The sequence below is a fragment of the Microcaecilia unicolor genome, chromosome 1 (assembly GCF_901765095.1).
Source record: "Microcaecilia unicolor chromosome 1, aMicUni1.1, whole genome shotgun sequence".
Lineage (NCBI taxonomy): Eukaryota > Metazoa > Chordata > Amphibia > Gymnophiona > Siphonopidae > Microcaecilia > Microcaecilia unicolor.
In genome coordinates this window covers 141,754,696-141,773,826 of record NC_044031.1, presented here as the reverse complement: position 1 = coordinate 141,773,826, position 19,131 = coordinate 141,754,696, and the positions used below count along the sequence as shown (strand labels likewise).

Here is a 19,131-nt window from a genome sequence, read left to right as displayed (position 1 = left end):
GCCTCTGGGTGAGTCTCCTGCTCTCAAATTATCCCCAGTGATTTCTAGGTTACTGGAGCCCTACTCCCAGAGGTCCCACAGTACCCAGAAAGCACTCACAGACCCAACACACAAACCACCAGGATTCTTTATCAGTCCAGACAGCAGAACGAACAAACAAATGTGTTTGTTCTCACACTGAAACAATGAACAAAAAATGTGCAATCGGCAAAAAATAACAGGTAACTGAAAAATGGATTAATTATTACACTAACTAAACATCTATATGCTGTCTAAACGGTACCTGTGAAGGTCAGGATATATAACTGTTCACAGAGCCTCAGCAAAGAGATCTGTCTCTCTTTTTCTCCCGGGCTGAAACTAAAGCAACAGCCAGCATCTGCTGGGTAATTTCAAACTCCAGGCCAATCAGAGCCCAGAACAGTCAAGTTTCAAATAAAAACTGGTTACATCACTACAGGCACTTCCTATTATCTGTGTGCCAACTAAAAGAAAGATGTCAGTCCTCTGTAACAGCTTTAAGCATAAACATGCACCATCTGCTGGCCAAACTAGAGAAATACTCTTCAGAATTAATTTAGGCAGGGAAATATCCAATACATTTTACAGTCTTAAAACACACTGTTTCTTCACAATAACTAATACAGAACTTGTTGTAAGCTCGGGTCAGATAGGTTAGAATTCCTGAATAGGCCAAAGAATCCTATTAGAGGAACCCTTAAGTAAGGAGAAGGAACCTACTTTTCTTGTTTTGGTGAATGTTAAATAAAAGTGGCAGCATAAAAGAGCCGTAGCCTTAGTCTTGGTCCTTTTCAACAAGAACCCTGCAATGTGAAAGGCATGAGATTTTCTTGTCTCCATGACAGTTTGTATATTCTCACTTAAACCTTTATTTTGGAAACTCTATTTGCAATTTACACATGTAAACATTGGCATTTAAATGTAGAAAACCCAATTTTAGAAAGCCAGGATTTATACTTGTAAATCTGCACTAATCTGCACTATGCACATATGGCAAAGGAGCGGGTTTGGACAGAACTAAAACAGAACCAAAATCTACATTTGTATCCCTCATTTTGGAAGGAGAACACATGTATATGATTAAAGAGATCAACATTTAGATTTACAGCTGCTCCTGTGTACTTATATATAAAAAAAAGCTCATTTTAAGCAGGGCTTTTATAGGAAGGATTAAGGGAAATCTTAATTCCTTAATGTTTTTTCCTCTTAGAATTGACAGTGCAGAAATATTGCAGACTCTGGACTTAGTAGCATTTTGATGTATAGGTTTCCAAAATGGCAGATATGCACATCTAAGTGTGGGCACTTAAACATCTGTGTATACATGTAAATGCTGACATTTCGACATGCAAGTTGCTGAAATGCCTCCATTGATGTTTTAGACATTAACAAATGTAAAATGGTCACTCTCACTGCACATAGCCAGTATATACACGTTCATTCCTACTTGTATTATAGGAAAGGATTTAGGTCAGTAAATCCTTTCCTAAAATACTACTTGAATTGAAATCTTCATGACCTAGACATCTCAATTCCAATTTCTACGCTCTATCAAAAATTAAGCCGTAAATGTTGATAATAGTAATTGAGTGTAGTCCTAGCAACCTCATAAGTTATGTTATTATTTAACATAAATAATAAGTTATATAGAGCCTATATCTAGTAATAGTTGAGATAATACCCATGGATCAAGAATCAAGCTGCTTGTGTTGTATGAGGTAAATCTGAAGCAAAGGTCTAAATGTGCTTGCCCTAATTATTTGAACAGAATCTGTATAAATAGATGAATGATAGAGCTTTATAAAAAGTGTCACAGGGAAATGAAACAGTTTTTGCACACTTTTTTCTGTTTTCTAAGTAAAATAGTTTTTTTGCTGTGTGTGCATGGATTATACTTAAACAGAGGTACTAATAACTATGCAGTGGCATACCAAGGGCGAAGCAGTGGGGGCGGTCCGCCTCGCGTATCAGCAGGTGGGGGGGTGCTCCACTTCTGCTGCTCCCACCCAAAGGCCGCTGGTGCCGCAGTCCCCACCTGCCTACCAGCGCTGTCAACAGATGACAGCCCTCTTCTCCTGCCACCGGCACCCTGCCTTTAAAAAAAATCTGTGAAGTGGCAGCGCAGCGCCTCGCGTCTGCTCTGTGTGTAAAAAAAGCAAATCGCCTCGTCGGGCCTTCCCTCACTGTGTCCCTACCTCGGGGAAATAGGAAGTTACATCAGAGGAGGGCGAGACACAGTGAGGGAAGGTCTGACGAGACAATTTGCTTTTTGTACACGCAGAGCAGACGCAAGGCGCTGTGCCGCCACTTCACAGATTTTCTTTAAAGGCAGGATGGCAGGAGAAGAGGTCTGTCATCTGTCCACGGAGCTGAGGGTAGGCAGGTGGGGACTGGGTCGGGGGGGGGGGACTCAGATGGGACAAAGGGAACTGGGTCGGGGAGGGGGGGTGCTCAGATGGGAGAAGGGACCTGGAGCTGGAACTGGGGTCTGAGAAGGGGGCAGGAGGGAAAATGGGACCATGCCTGGGGCAGGTGGGAGAATGGGTCTGGGGCTGAAAAGGGGGGCCCTAATGTAAGGCATGTGGATGAAGGGGACTGGGGATGAAACTATGGGGACTGGGGGCTGAAAAGGAGACAGGGAGAAGTGGCTGGGGGCTGAAGCTCGGGACTGGTGGGAGAAAAGGGCTGGGGCTGAAACTGGGGACTGGTGGGATAGTGGGGCTGAAAAGCGGGGGCAGGTGGGAGATGTGGACTGGGCCTGGAACTAGGGGCAGGTGGGATAATGGAGCTGGAACTGGGGGCCAACAAGAGGGAGCAGAGAGAGGGGACAGATCCTGGATGGAAAGGGGAGCAAAAGGAAGGGCAGACCCCAGGATGGATGGGAGAGGGAGGGAAAATGGTGGATTGAAGGGGCAGAGAGAAAGGTCAGACAGTGGATGGAAGGGGGAGAGAGAGAGGGCAGACAAGGGCAGATGGTGGATAGAAGGGGCAGAGATAGAGGGCAGATGTTGATGGAAGGGAGAGTGAGGGCAGATGTGGATGGAGGGGACAGCAGAGAGGGCAGACACTGGATGGAAGAGAGAGCGAAAACAGGTGCTGGATGGAAGGAAGACAGTGAAAAGAAGATGAGGAAAGCAGAAACCAGAGACAACAAACTAAATAAAATATATATTTTTATTTTTTTGCTTTAGGATAAAGTAGTATTGTAACTGTGTTAATAAATATTTATAAATAGAACATGTAAATAAGATAATCTTTTTATTGGACTAATTTTAATACATTTTGACTAACTTTCGGAGAACAAAACCCCCTTCAGGTCAGGATAGGATACTGTAACAGCACTATACTGTATTGACCTGAGGAAGGAGGTTTTGGCCTCTGAAAGCTAAATGTATTAGTTCAATAAAATGGTATTACTTTATTTCTATTTGTTAATTTGTAAAGTGGTGATTGGTATTTGTTAGTTTTTTCAAATTTACATCTGCTGTCTTCATATTTTGCACAGTACTAGGGGACATTTTCTGTTTCTGTGGTTTTGCATTGTATGCAGAGTCTGGCATCTTGGGGGTTCAGTTTAATTTTTGTCTAAATAGAAAGTTTATGATTACTTATTCTATAGTGGATTAGGGTGTGTTTGTGAAAAAGACATGGCTTTCAGTTAGCAATGACTGTGCAGGATCGACGATCTCTACTATTCTGCCTGGTTTCGTTTTACAATAGGTAAATTGATGTTCTGGTGCTCACTGTAGTGTTTAAGATGCTTTCCTTTTCCTTGTGTGACTCGTAGAAATTACTGCTTATGGTATGGTAGAATTGCTCTACAGGTCCTGAGTGTTTTGCATTCTCGGTATATCTAGTACTGGATTTTGGAGGGGGGTATTAAAAAATGACCAGCCCTGGGTGTCAGCTACCCTAGGTACGCCACTGTAACTATGAAGAAAGCAGAACACTTACACGTTCTGATACCTCCTGTTGAATCACCATAAAATATAACCAGATATTCTTATGGATGAGCTTCTGAAAACAGATGAGAAAAAAAATGGAAGAAAAGTGTATTATATACTATGAGGCTGATGAAGAAACCCTTTCAGTAGAGCCAGTTCTGTATTTGGCTCTACCACAAAACCATTGTTCCAAAATTACCACAGCATGCTATAAGCAATGAGCCTGCAAATTTACTTCTACATTAAAATCATAGCAGCAAGTTGCAGCTCATTATGAAATGTCACAGTGCCTGACCAGCAATTGGCTCAGGCACCGACACAAAGTGTGACTTTAAAACAACAACAAAAAAATTGTCGGTGGTCATCGGCCCCGATCTCTTTCTCCTCCCACTCAGCCCAACCCAACCCGAACTCCTTCCCTGTGGTATTTAGGGAAAATAAAAACCTGCCCCAGTAGTCTAATGCCTCCCCTGTCTTCTGAAAAATTCCCTGGTAGTCTAATGCCCCCCCCCAAAAAAAAATATTTAAAAAATACCCTGGTAGCCTAGTGGTGCCCCCCTCCCCAAAACAAATAGTCCCTGGTGTCTAGTAGTACCCCCTCCCAACCTGACTTAAATTTGAAAAACCTCCCTGGTGTCTAGTGCCATGCACCCTCCACCCTGTGACCCCTTGCCTAGGCCCTGAGACTCCCATATATTAAATGAGGCAGGAATGATGTACCCTGCGCCGCTTGGTGCATCCTAGGATGTAGCGGGCAGGCCAGTATGCCAAATTAGGAAGAAACTCCCTTATATGGTAGACTGATCCCATACCATGCAGGGCAGGGCACCACCTTTTTGAAGATGATGGTGCCAGAGGTAGGAGCAAGTGGGTACCGGGGCTCTTGGGGGGGGGGGGCGTAGTGGGGACTGGGTACCACTAGACACTAGAGAGGTTTTTGGAAGTTAAATCAAGTAAGGGGTTGTGACTAGACACCAGGGACTTTTTTTGGAAAGGGGGAGAACCACTAGTCTATCGGGACAAGATTTTTTCTTAATATTGGGGGAAGGGGGATCACTAGACTGCCAGGACATTTTTTTTATATTGGGGGGGGGAAGGGAGGTTGGATTGGAAAGGTGGAGGGGAGTTTGCAGACTGGAGTGAGGGAGAGAGTGCCGCCAAACACCCACTTCTCTCAACTAACCTTTCTACCCAACCCTGGACCTGGTGTACAGTTTCCTGCACACAATGCACAGGAAAAAAGATTTTTTTTTAATTGCATAACTGCAGACTCTATAATGACCACATTACCATGCATTTTAATGCAGTCATGCAGAAATGGTTTCCATGTGAATTAACACCCTTGCTGAAAACACTGCATTGCTTGGCCAGTAAAACCTGCAGTTTAACCACTTAAAGCCCTGTTAATGCTTTCTTTGTCAGCCTCTGTGTAAGGGTGTCACTGTGAGAATTTCAGTAGATAACAAATAGGTGACTGCTTTTGCACATATTAGCAGAAGCATCCCTGTTTGAATTGTTAGAAATGTAATGAGAGATGTTAAGTGCTGTAAGCAGGAAGTGTTGGAGAATCACTTGCCATTCTGGTTTCCAGGAAATGCATGAAATAACCTTCATTAGAGCCCTTTGCTCAACCCTGTCCTTGGGAAACACTTAACCCATCAGGTTTTCATGGTACCCATACTAAATATGCATAAGATAGATTTGCATGCAAGTTTATCTTATACATATTCATTACGGATAGCCTGAAAACCTGACTGGAAGGGTCTATTCCAAGTACTGGGTTGAGAACCCCTGCTCTAGATTGATAACCAGAATAGGTAAACTCATTTTTACTTATTGTACACCCTTCCTAAGATTTCAAGGCACAGTACAATAAAGTAATAGCAATCATAATTTTAAATAATAATGTGGTAATATAAAATTGTAAATGATAAAAACATTTAAAAAATCAGAATACAAATTATAAACAATCAATAAAGCGGTGGAATCCTTAAAAAAAATCATTACCAAAAATATTACAAGTGGGACTGAACTGGGGTTCCCAGTTTGATTCTGGAATCAGTTTTCTGCTCCCTGAGTCAGCTGAAGTAGGACAAAAAAGTTCAAAGTCCTGCTGAAAGAATGAGGTTTTAATCAATTTTCTGATAAGTTGCTTCCTTTACAATAGAATTCCAAAGACTAGAGGCAATACAGAAGGAAGCTCCCTGTATGGGGTTTAATTTAGTGACTGAAAACAGAAATATTTCTAAAAGAGATGGTACAGGTATAAGGGAGAATTCTGTAAATGGCACCCAAAATGTCAGGAAGACCTGCACTAAGCTAGTATTCTGCAAAGGGCAGACTGCGCAGATTGCCCTGTACAGGATGCTAGTGTACCGTGGATCTCGTGCCTCTGGCTTTGGGTGTGAGAACTTAACGTCTGCTGAAACCTGGTATAAATGCTGGCGCACAACTAATCTCGCATCCACTTCATCAGTCCCAGATCTTATTTTTCTCCCACCGCATTTCTAAACCGCATTAATTACTCATAATTTTTATATCACAGTTTTCAAAAGCAGTTTAACTCTTGCCTCAGTAGTGCTTAATTCTCCAACAATAATTTTTGGTAATTCAAACCACACTAAATTCTTCATCAGCTTCTATATTTTTATATTAATGTATTCAATGCACTTATCTTAGACATTTTTGGACTGGGGGCTCAAAGCTGTGCGACATGCATGTTTCGCCACTAGGCTGTGTCAAGGACTTCCCCGTTATGCCATTCTAGCGCCAGCTCGACTGATTTATTCAAGGAATTACTCCTTGGTGATCCAAGATGGCCCTGTGAATGGACGCACCTGTGTTAGCTCCTGGAAGTTGCTCTGTTTGTAGGTCCTCCTCGGTGCCTCCGTCGCCTCATCAAACATGGGGAAACGGAGGGGAAAAGTGAAGGAACATCCCTCAGCTCCTGTGACTTCTTCGGCGACGAGGCAGACAACTTTGCAATTTTTCAGACAGCAACCGGGTCCTCAGGGTTTTTCGACCCCCTCTGCAACTCTCGGCACTTCGGCGTCGATTGAGAATGGAAACGGGGCTTCCCTGAGCCCCGTGGAACAAGTTGCTCCACCCCAGCCTGGAGGGGAGTTGCTGGCAGCTCTAACAGAGAAGGAAGCCGAAGGGGCTCAGCTTGATCTGTTTGAGGGAGTGTCTGCAGTAACGGAGGCTGAATCTCAACACAGAGAACTACTGCTACAATCAGCTTCAAAGGTATTGCCCCAGGACATAGAGGCAGATGCAGCAACCAAACGTAAAAAAATCTAAATCGTTAAAGTCCCTAACGATTTTAAAATAACGAAAAATGCACCAAAAAAAAAAGTCACACATGCTGAGATCGGTATTGAAACGTACAATGTACCAAAGAATCACAATACATATCGTTAATCGGCCCCCAAATCATGCGCAGAGCAGCCAAGCGTTATGTTAGCTGCTCTGCGCATGCCACAAACAGTCAAAACACAGTCAAATCACAAGCACATGGCTCCCAAATCAAATCAAAACAAAAATTAAAAAAAAGTGTCGGGAGGGGGCAAGGGCGCTCATCAGGAGCGTCCTGTACGGACGGCCTTGCCCCCCCCCCCCCCCCCCGCTGCTCGCCACTTTCCGCCGCTCCCCCCACCCCGAAAAAGCAAAATGCTAGCTGCCCCGGTCCCCCTCCCTTCCTCACTACTCTGTCACCTCAGCTCCGCCTCCCGACATCCTCCGTCCTGTGCCCCGCCCCCTTTTGGGGTTGTCGCCGCCATTCCCCTCTTCCATCGGGCCCCCCTCCCTCTTACCGGGCCCGTGCAGCGCCTCTCTCCTCTGTCCGAAGGCGCTGCACGGGCAAGAAGACAGCTGATGCCTGCCTTCGCCCAGCTTCGATGGCGCGTCTTTCTCCTGCTGGGCCTGCCCCTGTCTGACGTCAGTAACCTACGTAGGTTACTGACGTCAGACAGGGGCGGGCCCAGCAGGAGAAAGCAGGAGAAAGACGCGCCATCGAAGCTGGGCGAAGGCAGGCATCAGCTGTCTTCTTGCCCGTGCAGCGCCTTCGGACAGAGGAGAGAGGCGCTGCACGGGCCCGGTAAGAGGGAGGGGGGCCCGATGGAAGAGGGGAATGGCGGCGACGACCCCAAAAGGGGGCGGGGCACAGGACGGAGGATGTCGGGAGGCGGAGCTGAGGTGAGAGAGTAGTGAGGAAGGGAGGGGGGCAGGGGCTGCTCGAATTTTGCTTTTTCGGGGTGGGGGGAGCGGCGGAAAGTGGCGAGCAGCGGGGGGGGGGGGGCAAGGCCGTCCGTACAGGACGCTCCTGATGAGCGCCCTTGCCCCCTCCCGATCCTTTTTTTATTTTTATTTATTTTTGTTTTTCTGACGTCCTTTGGACCAATCACAGCGCTTTTAGCTCTGCTAATGCGCTGGGATTGGCTCAAAGTTTGTTTATTTTTTCTCTTAATGATTTTTCCTGCCACAGAGCTGACCTAACGAGTGGTCCAGACCTCTCGTTAGTTTTCCTGCCTTTTTCCTGCGTAAAGGCAATCGGAAAAGGTTAGTGCATGTCGTTTCAATGGGGTTTTCACACTAATTGCTCATCTCCATTCCGTTTTCGTTAGCTGCTGGCTTCCTCGGTAAAAGCCCTTTGATGCATGCAACGGATCAAATTTTCCTCGTTGGAGAGTCATTAAAGGCTCATTTAGCTTTAGTGCATCTGCCTCATAGTTTCTAAACTTGCTCGTGTTGAAGATCAACCTCACTCTTCTCCAGCCATTAGTGGTGTGAATAGACCAGCAACTGTGACTAGAGTCACTATGGGACATGGTTTACAGCATTCACACTTCTATGCAAACTACTTTAAAAATGAATACTTCTGATATAAAGACTCTTTCTGAGGCTGCCCTGCTTCAGGCGCAAAAAGACTGCACAGCAAACCTTAGATTTGGAGACTGTGAACACTAAAATTCAAGAAATGGGATCTGTAGAAACGGCTTTGGTTAAGGATAATAATTTCCTACATAAAAGATTGGAGTACCTGGAAAACCAGGCTAGAAGACTTAACCTCAGGTTTCTTAACTTTCCCAAATCGCCTTTAATTTCCCCTTTGGATATGGTTAAAAAATATATGATTGATATTCTTGGAATGGATAAGGACTCACTGCCTTCCCTTACTCTGGCTTATTACATCAGGAGTGGTGGAAGAAAATCCCCCGATAGCAGGGGAAGGAATGGATCTTACTTCTTTCCTTGAAAGTTCATTGGAGATAATTACTCAGAGGTTGACTCTGCTTGTTACTTTTGTGCTGGAGCCTGATAGGAATGCCGTATTAAGGCTTTCCTTGAGACACTTAGAAAATCTGTTTTGGGGCTCAAAAATTCGTATTTTTCCTGATCTCTCAAGGCCTACACAGATGAGACGGAGGGCCTTTTTGGAACTCCGCCCTAGGATGGTGGCACTGGGAGCAACTTTCATATTACGTTTTCCTTGTTATTGTAATGTAATGCTTGACGGTAAACAGTTTCAATTTGTGGACCCAAAACAGTTAAAAGAATTTCTAGATGCTAGAGTGGAATTGAATGTTGTGTGCCCTCCCTAAATGCAGGCTGGGGTCTGAACCAGAGGTTGTAACCATTAGTTCGTAATTATTGCTATATGTTTTATTTTTAAATTCTAAATTCTTGGATTCCACATTTCCTAAACTTGTGGACAGAAAGGCTGTTAATGATATTTCCTTTTATTTATTTATTTTTGCCTCTTGTATAAATGCCGATTGCATACTCACGTATTGTGATGATATATTGAAATATATGAATAAAGAAATAATAAAATTTAAAAAAAGGAATTACTCCTGTCAAGTTTGAATTGCCAAAAATTATTGTTAGACAATTAAGCACTACTGAGGCAAGAGTTAAACTATTTTTGAAAACTGTGATATAAAAATTATGATTAATTAATGCGGTGGGAGAAAAATAAGATCTGGGACTGACGAAGTAGATGCGAATTTAGACGTGTGGTTCCCAGCAAGTGATTTAATACTGCCTATATACTAGTGGCGCACAACTAATGGCAGTTGGGCACATAAATGACCTTGTTCTGTAGCATCGTGCCTAAATTCTGAGAATGCCCTTAACCTGTCCATGCCTCTCCCATAGCAATGCGCCTCCCATAACTATGCCCCCTTATGAGTTGCATGCTGTAAAATTTAGGTGTGTATTTTATAGAATAGGGCACAGGGCAGGTAAATGACTACCAGGTACCACCAATTATTAATTAATAACGGCTCATTAATTACTTTACATGCAGAGCTGGGATCTGCACCCAAATTTGCACACCCATAAGTACATAAGTATTGCCATTCTGGGACAGACCAAAGGTTCATCAAGCCCAGCATCCTGTTTCCAACAGTGGCCAGTCCAGGTCACAAATACCTGGCAAGATCCCAAAAAAGTACAAAACATTTTATGCTGCTTATCCCAAAAATATTTTCCCCAAGTCCAATTTAATAATGGCCTATGGACTTTTCCTTTAGGAAGCCTTCCAAACCTTTTTTAAACTCTGCTAAGCTAACTACCTTTACCATATTTTCTGGCAACAAATTCCAGAGTTGAATTACACATTGAGTGAAGAAATATTTTCTCTGATTCGTTTTAAATATACTACTTTGTAGCTACATCGCATGCCCCCTAGTCCTAGTATTTTTGGAAAGCGTAAACAGATGCTTCACGTCTACCCGTTCCACTCCACTCATTATTTTATAGACCTCTATCATATCTCCCCTCATCGCCTTTTCTCCAAGCTGAAGAGCCCTAGCCGCTTTATCCTTTCCTCATAGGGAAGTCGTCCCATCCCCTTTATCATTTTCGTCGCCCTTCTCTGTACCTTTTCTAATTCCAATATATCTTTTTTGAGATGTGGCAGAAGTCTCGGCGGCCATTTTTAAAGAGCGATCTGGCAGCAGGGGAGGGTCAGCGCCGGCAGCGGGCAGGTAAGACTGGGGCTGTTTCCTGCCTGCCCCGAAGAATCCATACACTGGGAGGGAGCCTGTAGCTTGAGGGAAGGAGGGAGGGACCCTGTAGCTCGAGGGAAGGAGGAAGGAGAGCCGGCTCACCCTGAACAACAACCGGCTCGCAAGACGGTAAAAAATTTAACAGCTGGCTCCAGCACACCACTGCATTTAACCCTACTGTCTGTTTTCTATCTTTTAACCAGTTTTTAATCCACAATAGGACACTACCTCCTATCCCATGACTCTCCAATTTCCTCTGGAGTCTTTCATGAGGTGCTTTGTCAAACGCCTTCTGAAAATCCAGATACACTATCAGGGGCATTTTCGAATGAGAAAGGCGCCCATCTTCTGAAACAAATCGGGAGATGGGTGTCCTTCTCTCAGGGTCGCCCAAATCGGCATAATTGAAAGCCGATTTTGGGCATCCTCAACTGCAGTCCGTCGCGGGGACGACCAAAGTTCACGGGGGCGTGTCGGAGGCATAACGAAGGTAGGACTAGGGCGTGCTTAAGAGATGGGCGTCCTCGGCCGATAATGGAAAAAAGAAGGGCCGCCCCTGACGAGCATTTGGTCGACTTTACTTGGCCCGATTTTTTTCACGACCAAGCCTCAAAAAGGTGCCCAAACTAACCAGATGACCTCCTCCTACTCCCCCAGTGGTCACCAACCCCCTCCCACCCTAAAAAAAATTTACATTTTTTGCCAGCCTCAGATGTCATACCCAACTCCATGACAGCAGTATGCAGGTCCCTGGAGCAGTTTTAGTGGGTGCAGTGCACTTCAGGCAGGTGGACCCAGGCCCACCCCCCCTACCTGTTACACTTGTGCTGGTAAATGTGAGCCCTTCAAAACCCACCCGAAACCCACTGTACCCACATGTAGGTGCCCCTCTTCACCCCTTAGGGCTATGGTAGTGGTGTATAGTTGTGGGGAGTGGGTTTTGGGGGCTCAGCACCGGAGGTAAGGGAGCTTTGCACCTGGGAGCAATTTTTGAAGTCCACTGCAGTGCCCCCTAGGATGCCCGGTTGGTGTCCTGGCATGTCAGGGGGACCAGTGCACTATGAATGCTGGCTCCTCCCACGACCAAATGGCTTGGATTTGGTCGTTTTTGAGATGGGCGTCTTCAGTTTCCATTATCGCCGAAAACTGGGGACAACCATCTCTAAGGTCGACCTAAATGTTGAGATTTTGGCGTCCACGACCGTATCGTCGAAACGAAAGACGGACACCCATCTTGTTTCGATAATAGCGGTTTCCCCGCCCCTTCGCTGGGACGTCCTTAGAGATGGGTGCCCTTAGAGATAGTCGTCCCCGTTCGATTATGCCCCTCAATATCAACTGGTTCGCCTTTATCCACATGTTTTGTTTACCCCTTCAAAGAAATGTAATAGATTGGTGAGGCAAGATTTCCCATCACTAAATCCGTGTTGGCTTTGTCTCATTAATCCATGCTTTTGAATATGCACTGTAATTTTGTTCTTTATAATAGTCTCTACCATTTTGCCCGGCACTGACGTAAGACTCACCGGTCTATAATTTCCCGGATCTCCCCTGGAACCTTTTTTAAAAATCGGCGTTACATTGGCCACCCTCCAATCTTCCGGTACCACGCTCAATTTTAAGGATAAATTACATATTACTAACAATAGTTCTGCAAGTTCATTTTTCAATTCTGTCAGTACTCTGGGATGAATACCATCCGATCCAGGATATTTGCTACTCTTCAATTTGTCAAATTGCCCCATTACTTCCTCTAGGTCTATAGAAATTTCATTCAGTTTCTCCGACTCGTCAGCTTTGAATACCATTTCTGGCACCAGTATCTCTCCCAAATCTTCCTCAGTGAAGACCGAAGCAAAGAATTCATTTAATCTCTCCGTTATGGCTTTGTCTTCCCTGAGTGCCCCTTTTACCCCTCAGACATCTAGCGGTCCAACCGATTCTTTTGCAGGCTTCCTGCTTTTAATATACCTAAAAAAAATTTTTACTATGTGTTTTGCCTCCAACGCAATCTGTTTTTTCAAAGTCCCTCTTTGCCTTCCGTATCTGAATTTGACTTGACATTCCTTATGCTGTTTCTTATTATTTTCAGTCGGTTCCTTCTTCCATTTTCTGAAGGATTTTCTTGTAGCTCTAATAGCTTCCTTCACCTCATTTTTTAACCATGCCGGCTGTCATTTGGTCTTCCGTCCTCCTTTTTTTAATGCGCGTAATATATTTGACCTGGGCTTCCAGGATGGTGTTTTTGAACAGCATCCACGCCTGATGTTAAGTTTTGACCCTCAAAGCCGCTCCTCTAAGTTTTTTTTCACCGTTCTTCTCATTTGATCATAGTCTCCTTTTTGAAAGTTAAACACTAACGTATTGGATTTCCTGTGTATACTTACTTCAAAACTAATATCAAATTTGATCATATTATGATCACTGTTATCAAGCGGCCCCAGTACCATTACGTTCCGCACCAATTCATGTGCTCCACTAAGGACTAGGTCTGGAATTTTTCCTTCTCTCGTCGGCTCCTGTACCAGCTGCTCCATAAAGCAGTCCTTCATTTCGTCTAGGAATTTTACCTCCCTAGCATGCTACGATGTTGCATTTATCCAGTCAATATCGGGGTAATTGAAATCACCCATTATTATTGTGTTGCCCAGTTTGTTTGTTTGCTTCCCTAATTTCCTTTAACATTTCTACATCCGTCTGTTCATCCTGACCAGGTGGACGGTAGTACACTCCTATCACAATCCTTTTCCCTTTTACACATGGAATTTCAATCCATAGAGATTCCAAGATGTGTTTTGTTTTCCTGCAGCACTTTGAATCTATTTGATTCATGGCTGTCCTTAACATATAATGCTACCCTTCCACCAATTCGATCCACCCTATCACTATGTTATAATTTGTACACTGTTGTGACAGTGTCCCACTGGTTATCCTCCTTCCACCAGGTCTCAGAGATGTCTATTATATCTAATTTTTCACTTAGTGCAATATATTCTAACTCTCCCATCTTATTTCTTAGGCTTCCGGCATTCGCATGTAGATATTTGTAACTATATTTGTTGTTCATGTTTACATCTTGCTCAGCAGTTGACTGTTAATTTGCAATCTTTAGTCTGATTTTTATTTAAAGACACTTGGAGGGGCATAATTGAACGAAAACGTCTATCTCCATGGGCGTTTATCTCCGAGAACGGGTCCGTGAAGGGGCGGACTGAACTGTATTTTCGAAAAAAATAGACGTCCATGTTTTATTCGACAATTTGTGAGCTGGGCGTTTTTGTTTTTCAGTGATAATGGAAAATGAAAGCGCCCAGCTCAAAAACGAATAAATCCAAGGCATTTGTTCGTGGGAGGAGCCAGGATTCGTAGTGCACTGGTCCCCCTCACATGCCAGGACACCAAGCGGGCACCCTAGGGGGCACTTTTACAAAAACAAAAAAAAAGGTAAAAGAGCTCCCAGGTGCATAGCACCCTTCCCTTGTGTGTTGAGCCCCCCAAATCCCCCTCAAAACCCACTGCCCACAAGTCTACACCATTACTATAGCCCTAAGGGGTGAAGGGGGCACCTACATGTGGGTACAGTGGGTTTGGGGGGGTTGGACGACTAAGCATTAAGCAGCACAATTGTAACAGGTAGGGGGGGATGGGCCTGGGTCCACCTGCCTGAAGTCCACTGCACCCCTTAACAACTGCTCCAGGGACCTGCATACTGCTGCCAGGGAGGTGGGTATGACATTTGAGGGTGAAAATAAAAAGTTGTGAAACATCATGTTTTGTGGTGGGAGGGGGTTAGTGACCACTGGGGGAGTCAGGGGAGGTCATCCCCGATTCCCTCTGGTGGTAATCTGGTCATTTAGGGCACTTTTTGGGGCCTTATTCGTGAAAAAACAGGGTCCAGGAAAAGTGCCCTAAATTCTAGCTACAAACGCATACTTTTTTTCCATTATCGGCGAAAGGCGCCCATCTCTCCTCGGCCGATAACCACGCCCCAGTTCCACCTTCGCCACACCTCCGACACGCCCCCGTCAACTTTGTACGCTTCCGCGATGGAGTGCAGTTGAAAACGTCCAAAATCAGCTTTCCATTATACCGATTTATTCGTTTTTGTGAGATAAACGTCTATCTCCCGATTTGGGTCGAAATCTAGGCGTTTTTCTCTTTCAATTATAAGGTGGTTGGTCTACTAAGGTCTCTATTGCAACCTCACTATCAGGATACCCTGTCTTTCCTGTTTTGGTGATATCTTTGAAAGATACCTTGTTCCAAACCATGAATTTTTGAATGACTGTCAGCCTTCCCTTTTGTCATTCTTCATTTAATGGTTGTCACTCTAATTTGTTCAGTAAAAAGATTTAAAGATTTTTAAAAAATTATTTTGTATATATAAAACGGTATTTACATGCAGAAAGCCCTTTATAAAATTAGCCACTGCCTCCTCCTCCCCTCCCCCCTCGCTACACCATTAGCTTCCTTCTCTCCATCCTCTTATATGGGACATGGATGTGGAGTAATCTTATCTTAAGAATAGCTGTCACTATGTGACAACTGGATAGGTGTAGCAAAGATGTAATTGCCTCTTTGTTTTACCTATTACCATAGCTTGGGTCCCCATCAGTTTCTCTCTCATACTCTCTTCTCACAGCCTTCACCCATTCTACCTGTCTGTCTGTCTGTCTGTCCTCATAACCCTCCCAAGCATTTACCCAGTCTGTCTGTCTGTCTCTCTCTCTCTCATCCCCCCCCCCCCCCCCCCACACACACACACACACAAAGCCTTTACTCCATCCATCTCTCATGTGCCCCTCTCCAGGCTTCACTCAGTATGTCTCTCTTATGTCCTTCTCCCAACTTTCCCCCAGTCTCGTGCCTCTTGCAGCTTCAAACTGCTTCTCTCGTCCCTGCACAGCGATTGGGTTCTGCATATATATGAGCCGCATAGTGCAGGAAGGTTCAGAAATCTCATGGTTTCAAGTCTCACAAGACTTCCTGCACCCTCTACACCCCCTATTGCCAGTTTGATGTTATAGTACTCTGGAGTTAATTGCTGGAAATAATGCTTGATCCATTGTTTCCTGTCTGGTTATTACTACTATTAATCTGTCCTTTTATTGAGATGGAGTTCTTTTCTATCTGGTATGAGTGTATGGAAACATCTCTGATGCTGTTTGCATAGGGCAGTATGTCTAATCAAGCAATAAACATAAATGTTTAACTGAAGCAAGCGCTATTTAATTCAATATGTACTGCATTTTCAGTGGTATTTTGTTTTAAGTAGAGATTGTGTCAACCAGGGGCGTAGCTATAGGGGGCCACTGGGGCCTGGGCCCCCGCAAATTATGTCCGGGCCCCTGGTTTGGCTGGCGGAGGTCCTGTCCTGTGCACGCTCATGCTCCTTTACCTAAAACTGAGAAGGAGCATCAGTGTGCACAGGACAGGAGGAGCAAGAAGAGCAGGGCAGGGAACGGCACTAAAGGAAGGCTTCGGCTGTTGGGGGTTGGGGACCCCCACCAACAAAGGTATTTGCAAGGTGAGGGGGAGTGTGAGGGGGGAGGAGCAAGGCGTGCAGTGGGGGGGGGGTGGCAGCGGGGTGGCACTCAAAATATGCCCCCAACCTCAGGCTCTGGCCCCCTCCCACTGTAAGGTCCAGCTAGGCCCCTGGTGTCAACACAATACATTTAGGGCCCTGTTTACTAAGGTACACTAGCGTTTTTAGAGCGTATTAAACACTAGAGACACCCATATATTCCTATGGATGTTTCTAGCGTTAGCACGTGCTAAAAAATCTAGTTGCCCTATAGCGCAGCTTAGTAAACAGGGCTGTGAGTTTAGGCCTGCTGATAAATTAAACGGATTACTTATCCATTAATAGTTAATTAGTAGTTTCAGCACCACCTCCTCCCGTCCCCTAACCAAGCCCCTTTTTGTGTGGAAAGTATCTGGCCATTTACTAAGGAAAACAGCCCAATATTGTCCATATCAGTTTTGAAACTACACAAAAGGTGAGTTATATGTTCACTATCAACTGGTGAACACATAGCTCGTTCTGAATATCAGACCCATAGTTATTTTTGAAAAGCTTGTATTTTCTTCCTCTAATATGATGTATACCGTTTTTGTGTAAGTCAACAGGCTGTGGGAAGAAGCAGGGGCAGCAGCACTTGAGCAAAATGTTTCCTGTCTCATACTGAAATGCCAATATGGCACAGCTATCAAATAATGAAAAGAAGCCTCTGAGGTAGTGATGGAGAGAGAGCATGCAAAAGGGAAGGAATTGAGGAGTAGAAGCCAGAGCCCTATGCTGGTGTAGAGAGGAAAAGCTGCTCTCAGCAGTGAGAAGGAAGGACTAGGATCATATGCAAACTTGTAGTATATAATAGATGCTTTACAGAGGCAAAAGAGGAAAGGAAATGGGTGGGGTGCATGCATTTTTACACTGATGCAGTATGTGTGCATGAAAGCGATGCCCATTTTCTTCATGTCTCCTTGTTGGCAGTGCCTACAGAATGATTTGATCAGTTTGCTTTCCATCAAACAGAGCCTTCCAAGTTTATTAAATAAAAACAGCTGGAAGTAGGAAAAACGATGCATCTCTTCCAACAGCTTGATTAATAGCTTGGAGAATATTAATATGTGAATTGCTACATGCTGGGAAATTGTAAGAGAAGAGTTTCCGTTTATAGGAAGTAAAAGAAAAATATTTTAAAGGCATATGAACACACATTTAGGTTCATACAAAACTGGTTTCTAGATGATTCAAATGCATTTGGACTGCTAAATTAAAATAGGTTTCCACATATAATTACCCTCTCCTTTTGCAGTAATGACTTAAATTGTATTATTTCTACTAATTTTAGATGATTGTGATTCATTTTTCAGAGCCTATGAATGCTTCTTGGATATTTGTATTAAAGTTTATTAAAGATTGTGTATCTTAAGTCTGAAAGGCAAGAAATATGATTTGTGTTTTCTGTTTTCCAGAGCCTGCAAAGAATTCTAAAGACCTGACTGCTTGGTTCAACCTCTTTGCTGATCTTGACCCATTATCTAATCCTGATGCTATTGGGAAAACTGATAAAGAACATGAGCTATTGAATGCTTGAGTCTGTATCCTCCAGCAACACTAGTTTTGTGTTATCTCTTGGAAATAATCAGTATGTTGTAAAATTTTCAAGTATGTGCCATTGCATTAAAATCAAAAGGATATATACACACACACACATACAGGTATATCAGTATATATATCAAAATGTATTATAAATTGCCTTTTCTAGAAGAAATTCCAAATGAGATCAGATTCAGGACAGATATCTAGCCTGATTAAAATATTTGCAGAAACCCTGTATGCCTGAAGTGTGTTAGAGCTGTTAAATAAAATTATAAACCTATTTTTATAAGGTTTTTTTCTGTAATCATGTAATTAAAGAGGCTGCATGAGCCTAAACAATATGACTTTAATGTGTGAAATAATTGTTTGACAACAGCCTTAATGAAAAAATCCATATGGGGTTGTCAATTAAAAATTATGGTTATTTAGGCCTAGAAAAGTGATGTAGTTCCTTTTCTTTTTAATCAAAACTTGCAAAATCCATGGGTTTATCTTAAGATAAACTTTATTTGCACTATATAATACCAAACTTGTATCCAAACAACGCATTAAGTTCTGGGTCTTTTGTTATGTTACATAAAACCAAGATAACAAGTTCGTCCATCTGATATGTCATTTGTATCTATGTGTGTCGCCTGTGAAAACATTTTTCATCTGCAGAAATTCATAAACATGTTTTTCTTGAGCCTGATGTGTTTACTCTTGCAGTAACACTAATAAAAAAAAACCCATTTTGCACAAAACAAAGTTAAAACCTATTTTTTTAATTGTGTAAGTTGAGATTCTTAGACAAGATTTAATGTGATAAAGTAAGTGCAAACAGTATCACAGTACATGCTAGATCAGCCAGAAATAACATACTGCTAGTGTAGAGACAGCTTTTTGCAGATATGACTCTCAATGCTCTGCATTAGTTCTGATAAAAAGATGTAAGAAATAGGGTGGGAGATCAGTAAGACTATCTGGATAAATAACCATGCTGTCACATTAAACTTTGGGATGCAGAACCCAAACACACTAGAAGCTCACTTAGTGCTGCAGAAGCTTTTAA

The 19,131-nt window shown here is 43.5% G+C and overlaps 1 protein-coding gene across 2 annotated transcripts in view; it reads left to right on the top strand.

Moving 5' to 3' along the window:
• Positions 1 to 18,829, top strand: part of ICA1 (islet cell autoantigen 1) — a 216,271-nt gene extending 197,442 nt beyond the window's left edge. For both annotated transcript variants that reach the window (XM_030201026.1, XM_030201035.1), the window contains exon 15: positions 17,954 to 18,829. In XM_030201026.1, the coding sequence (XP_030056886.1) occupies positions 17,954 to 18,075 (122 nt within the window). In that variant the 3' untranslated portion in view covers positions 18,076 to 18,829. The remainder of the gene's footprint in view (positions 1 to 17,953) is intronic.
• Positions 18,830 to 19,131: the final 302 nt, after the last annotated feature.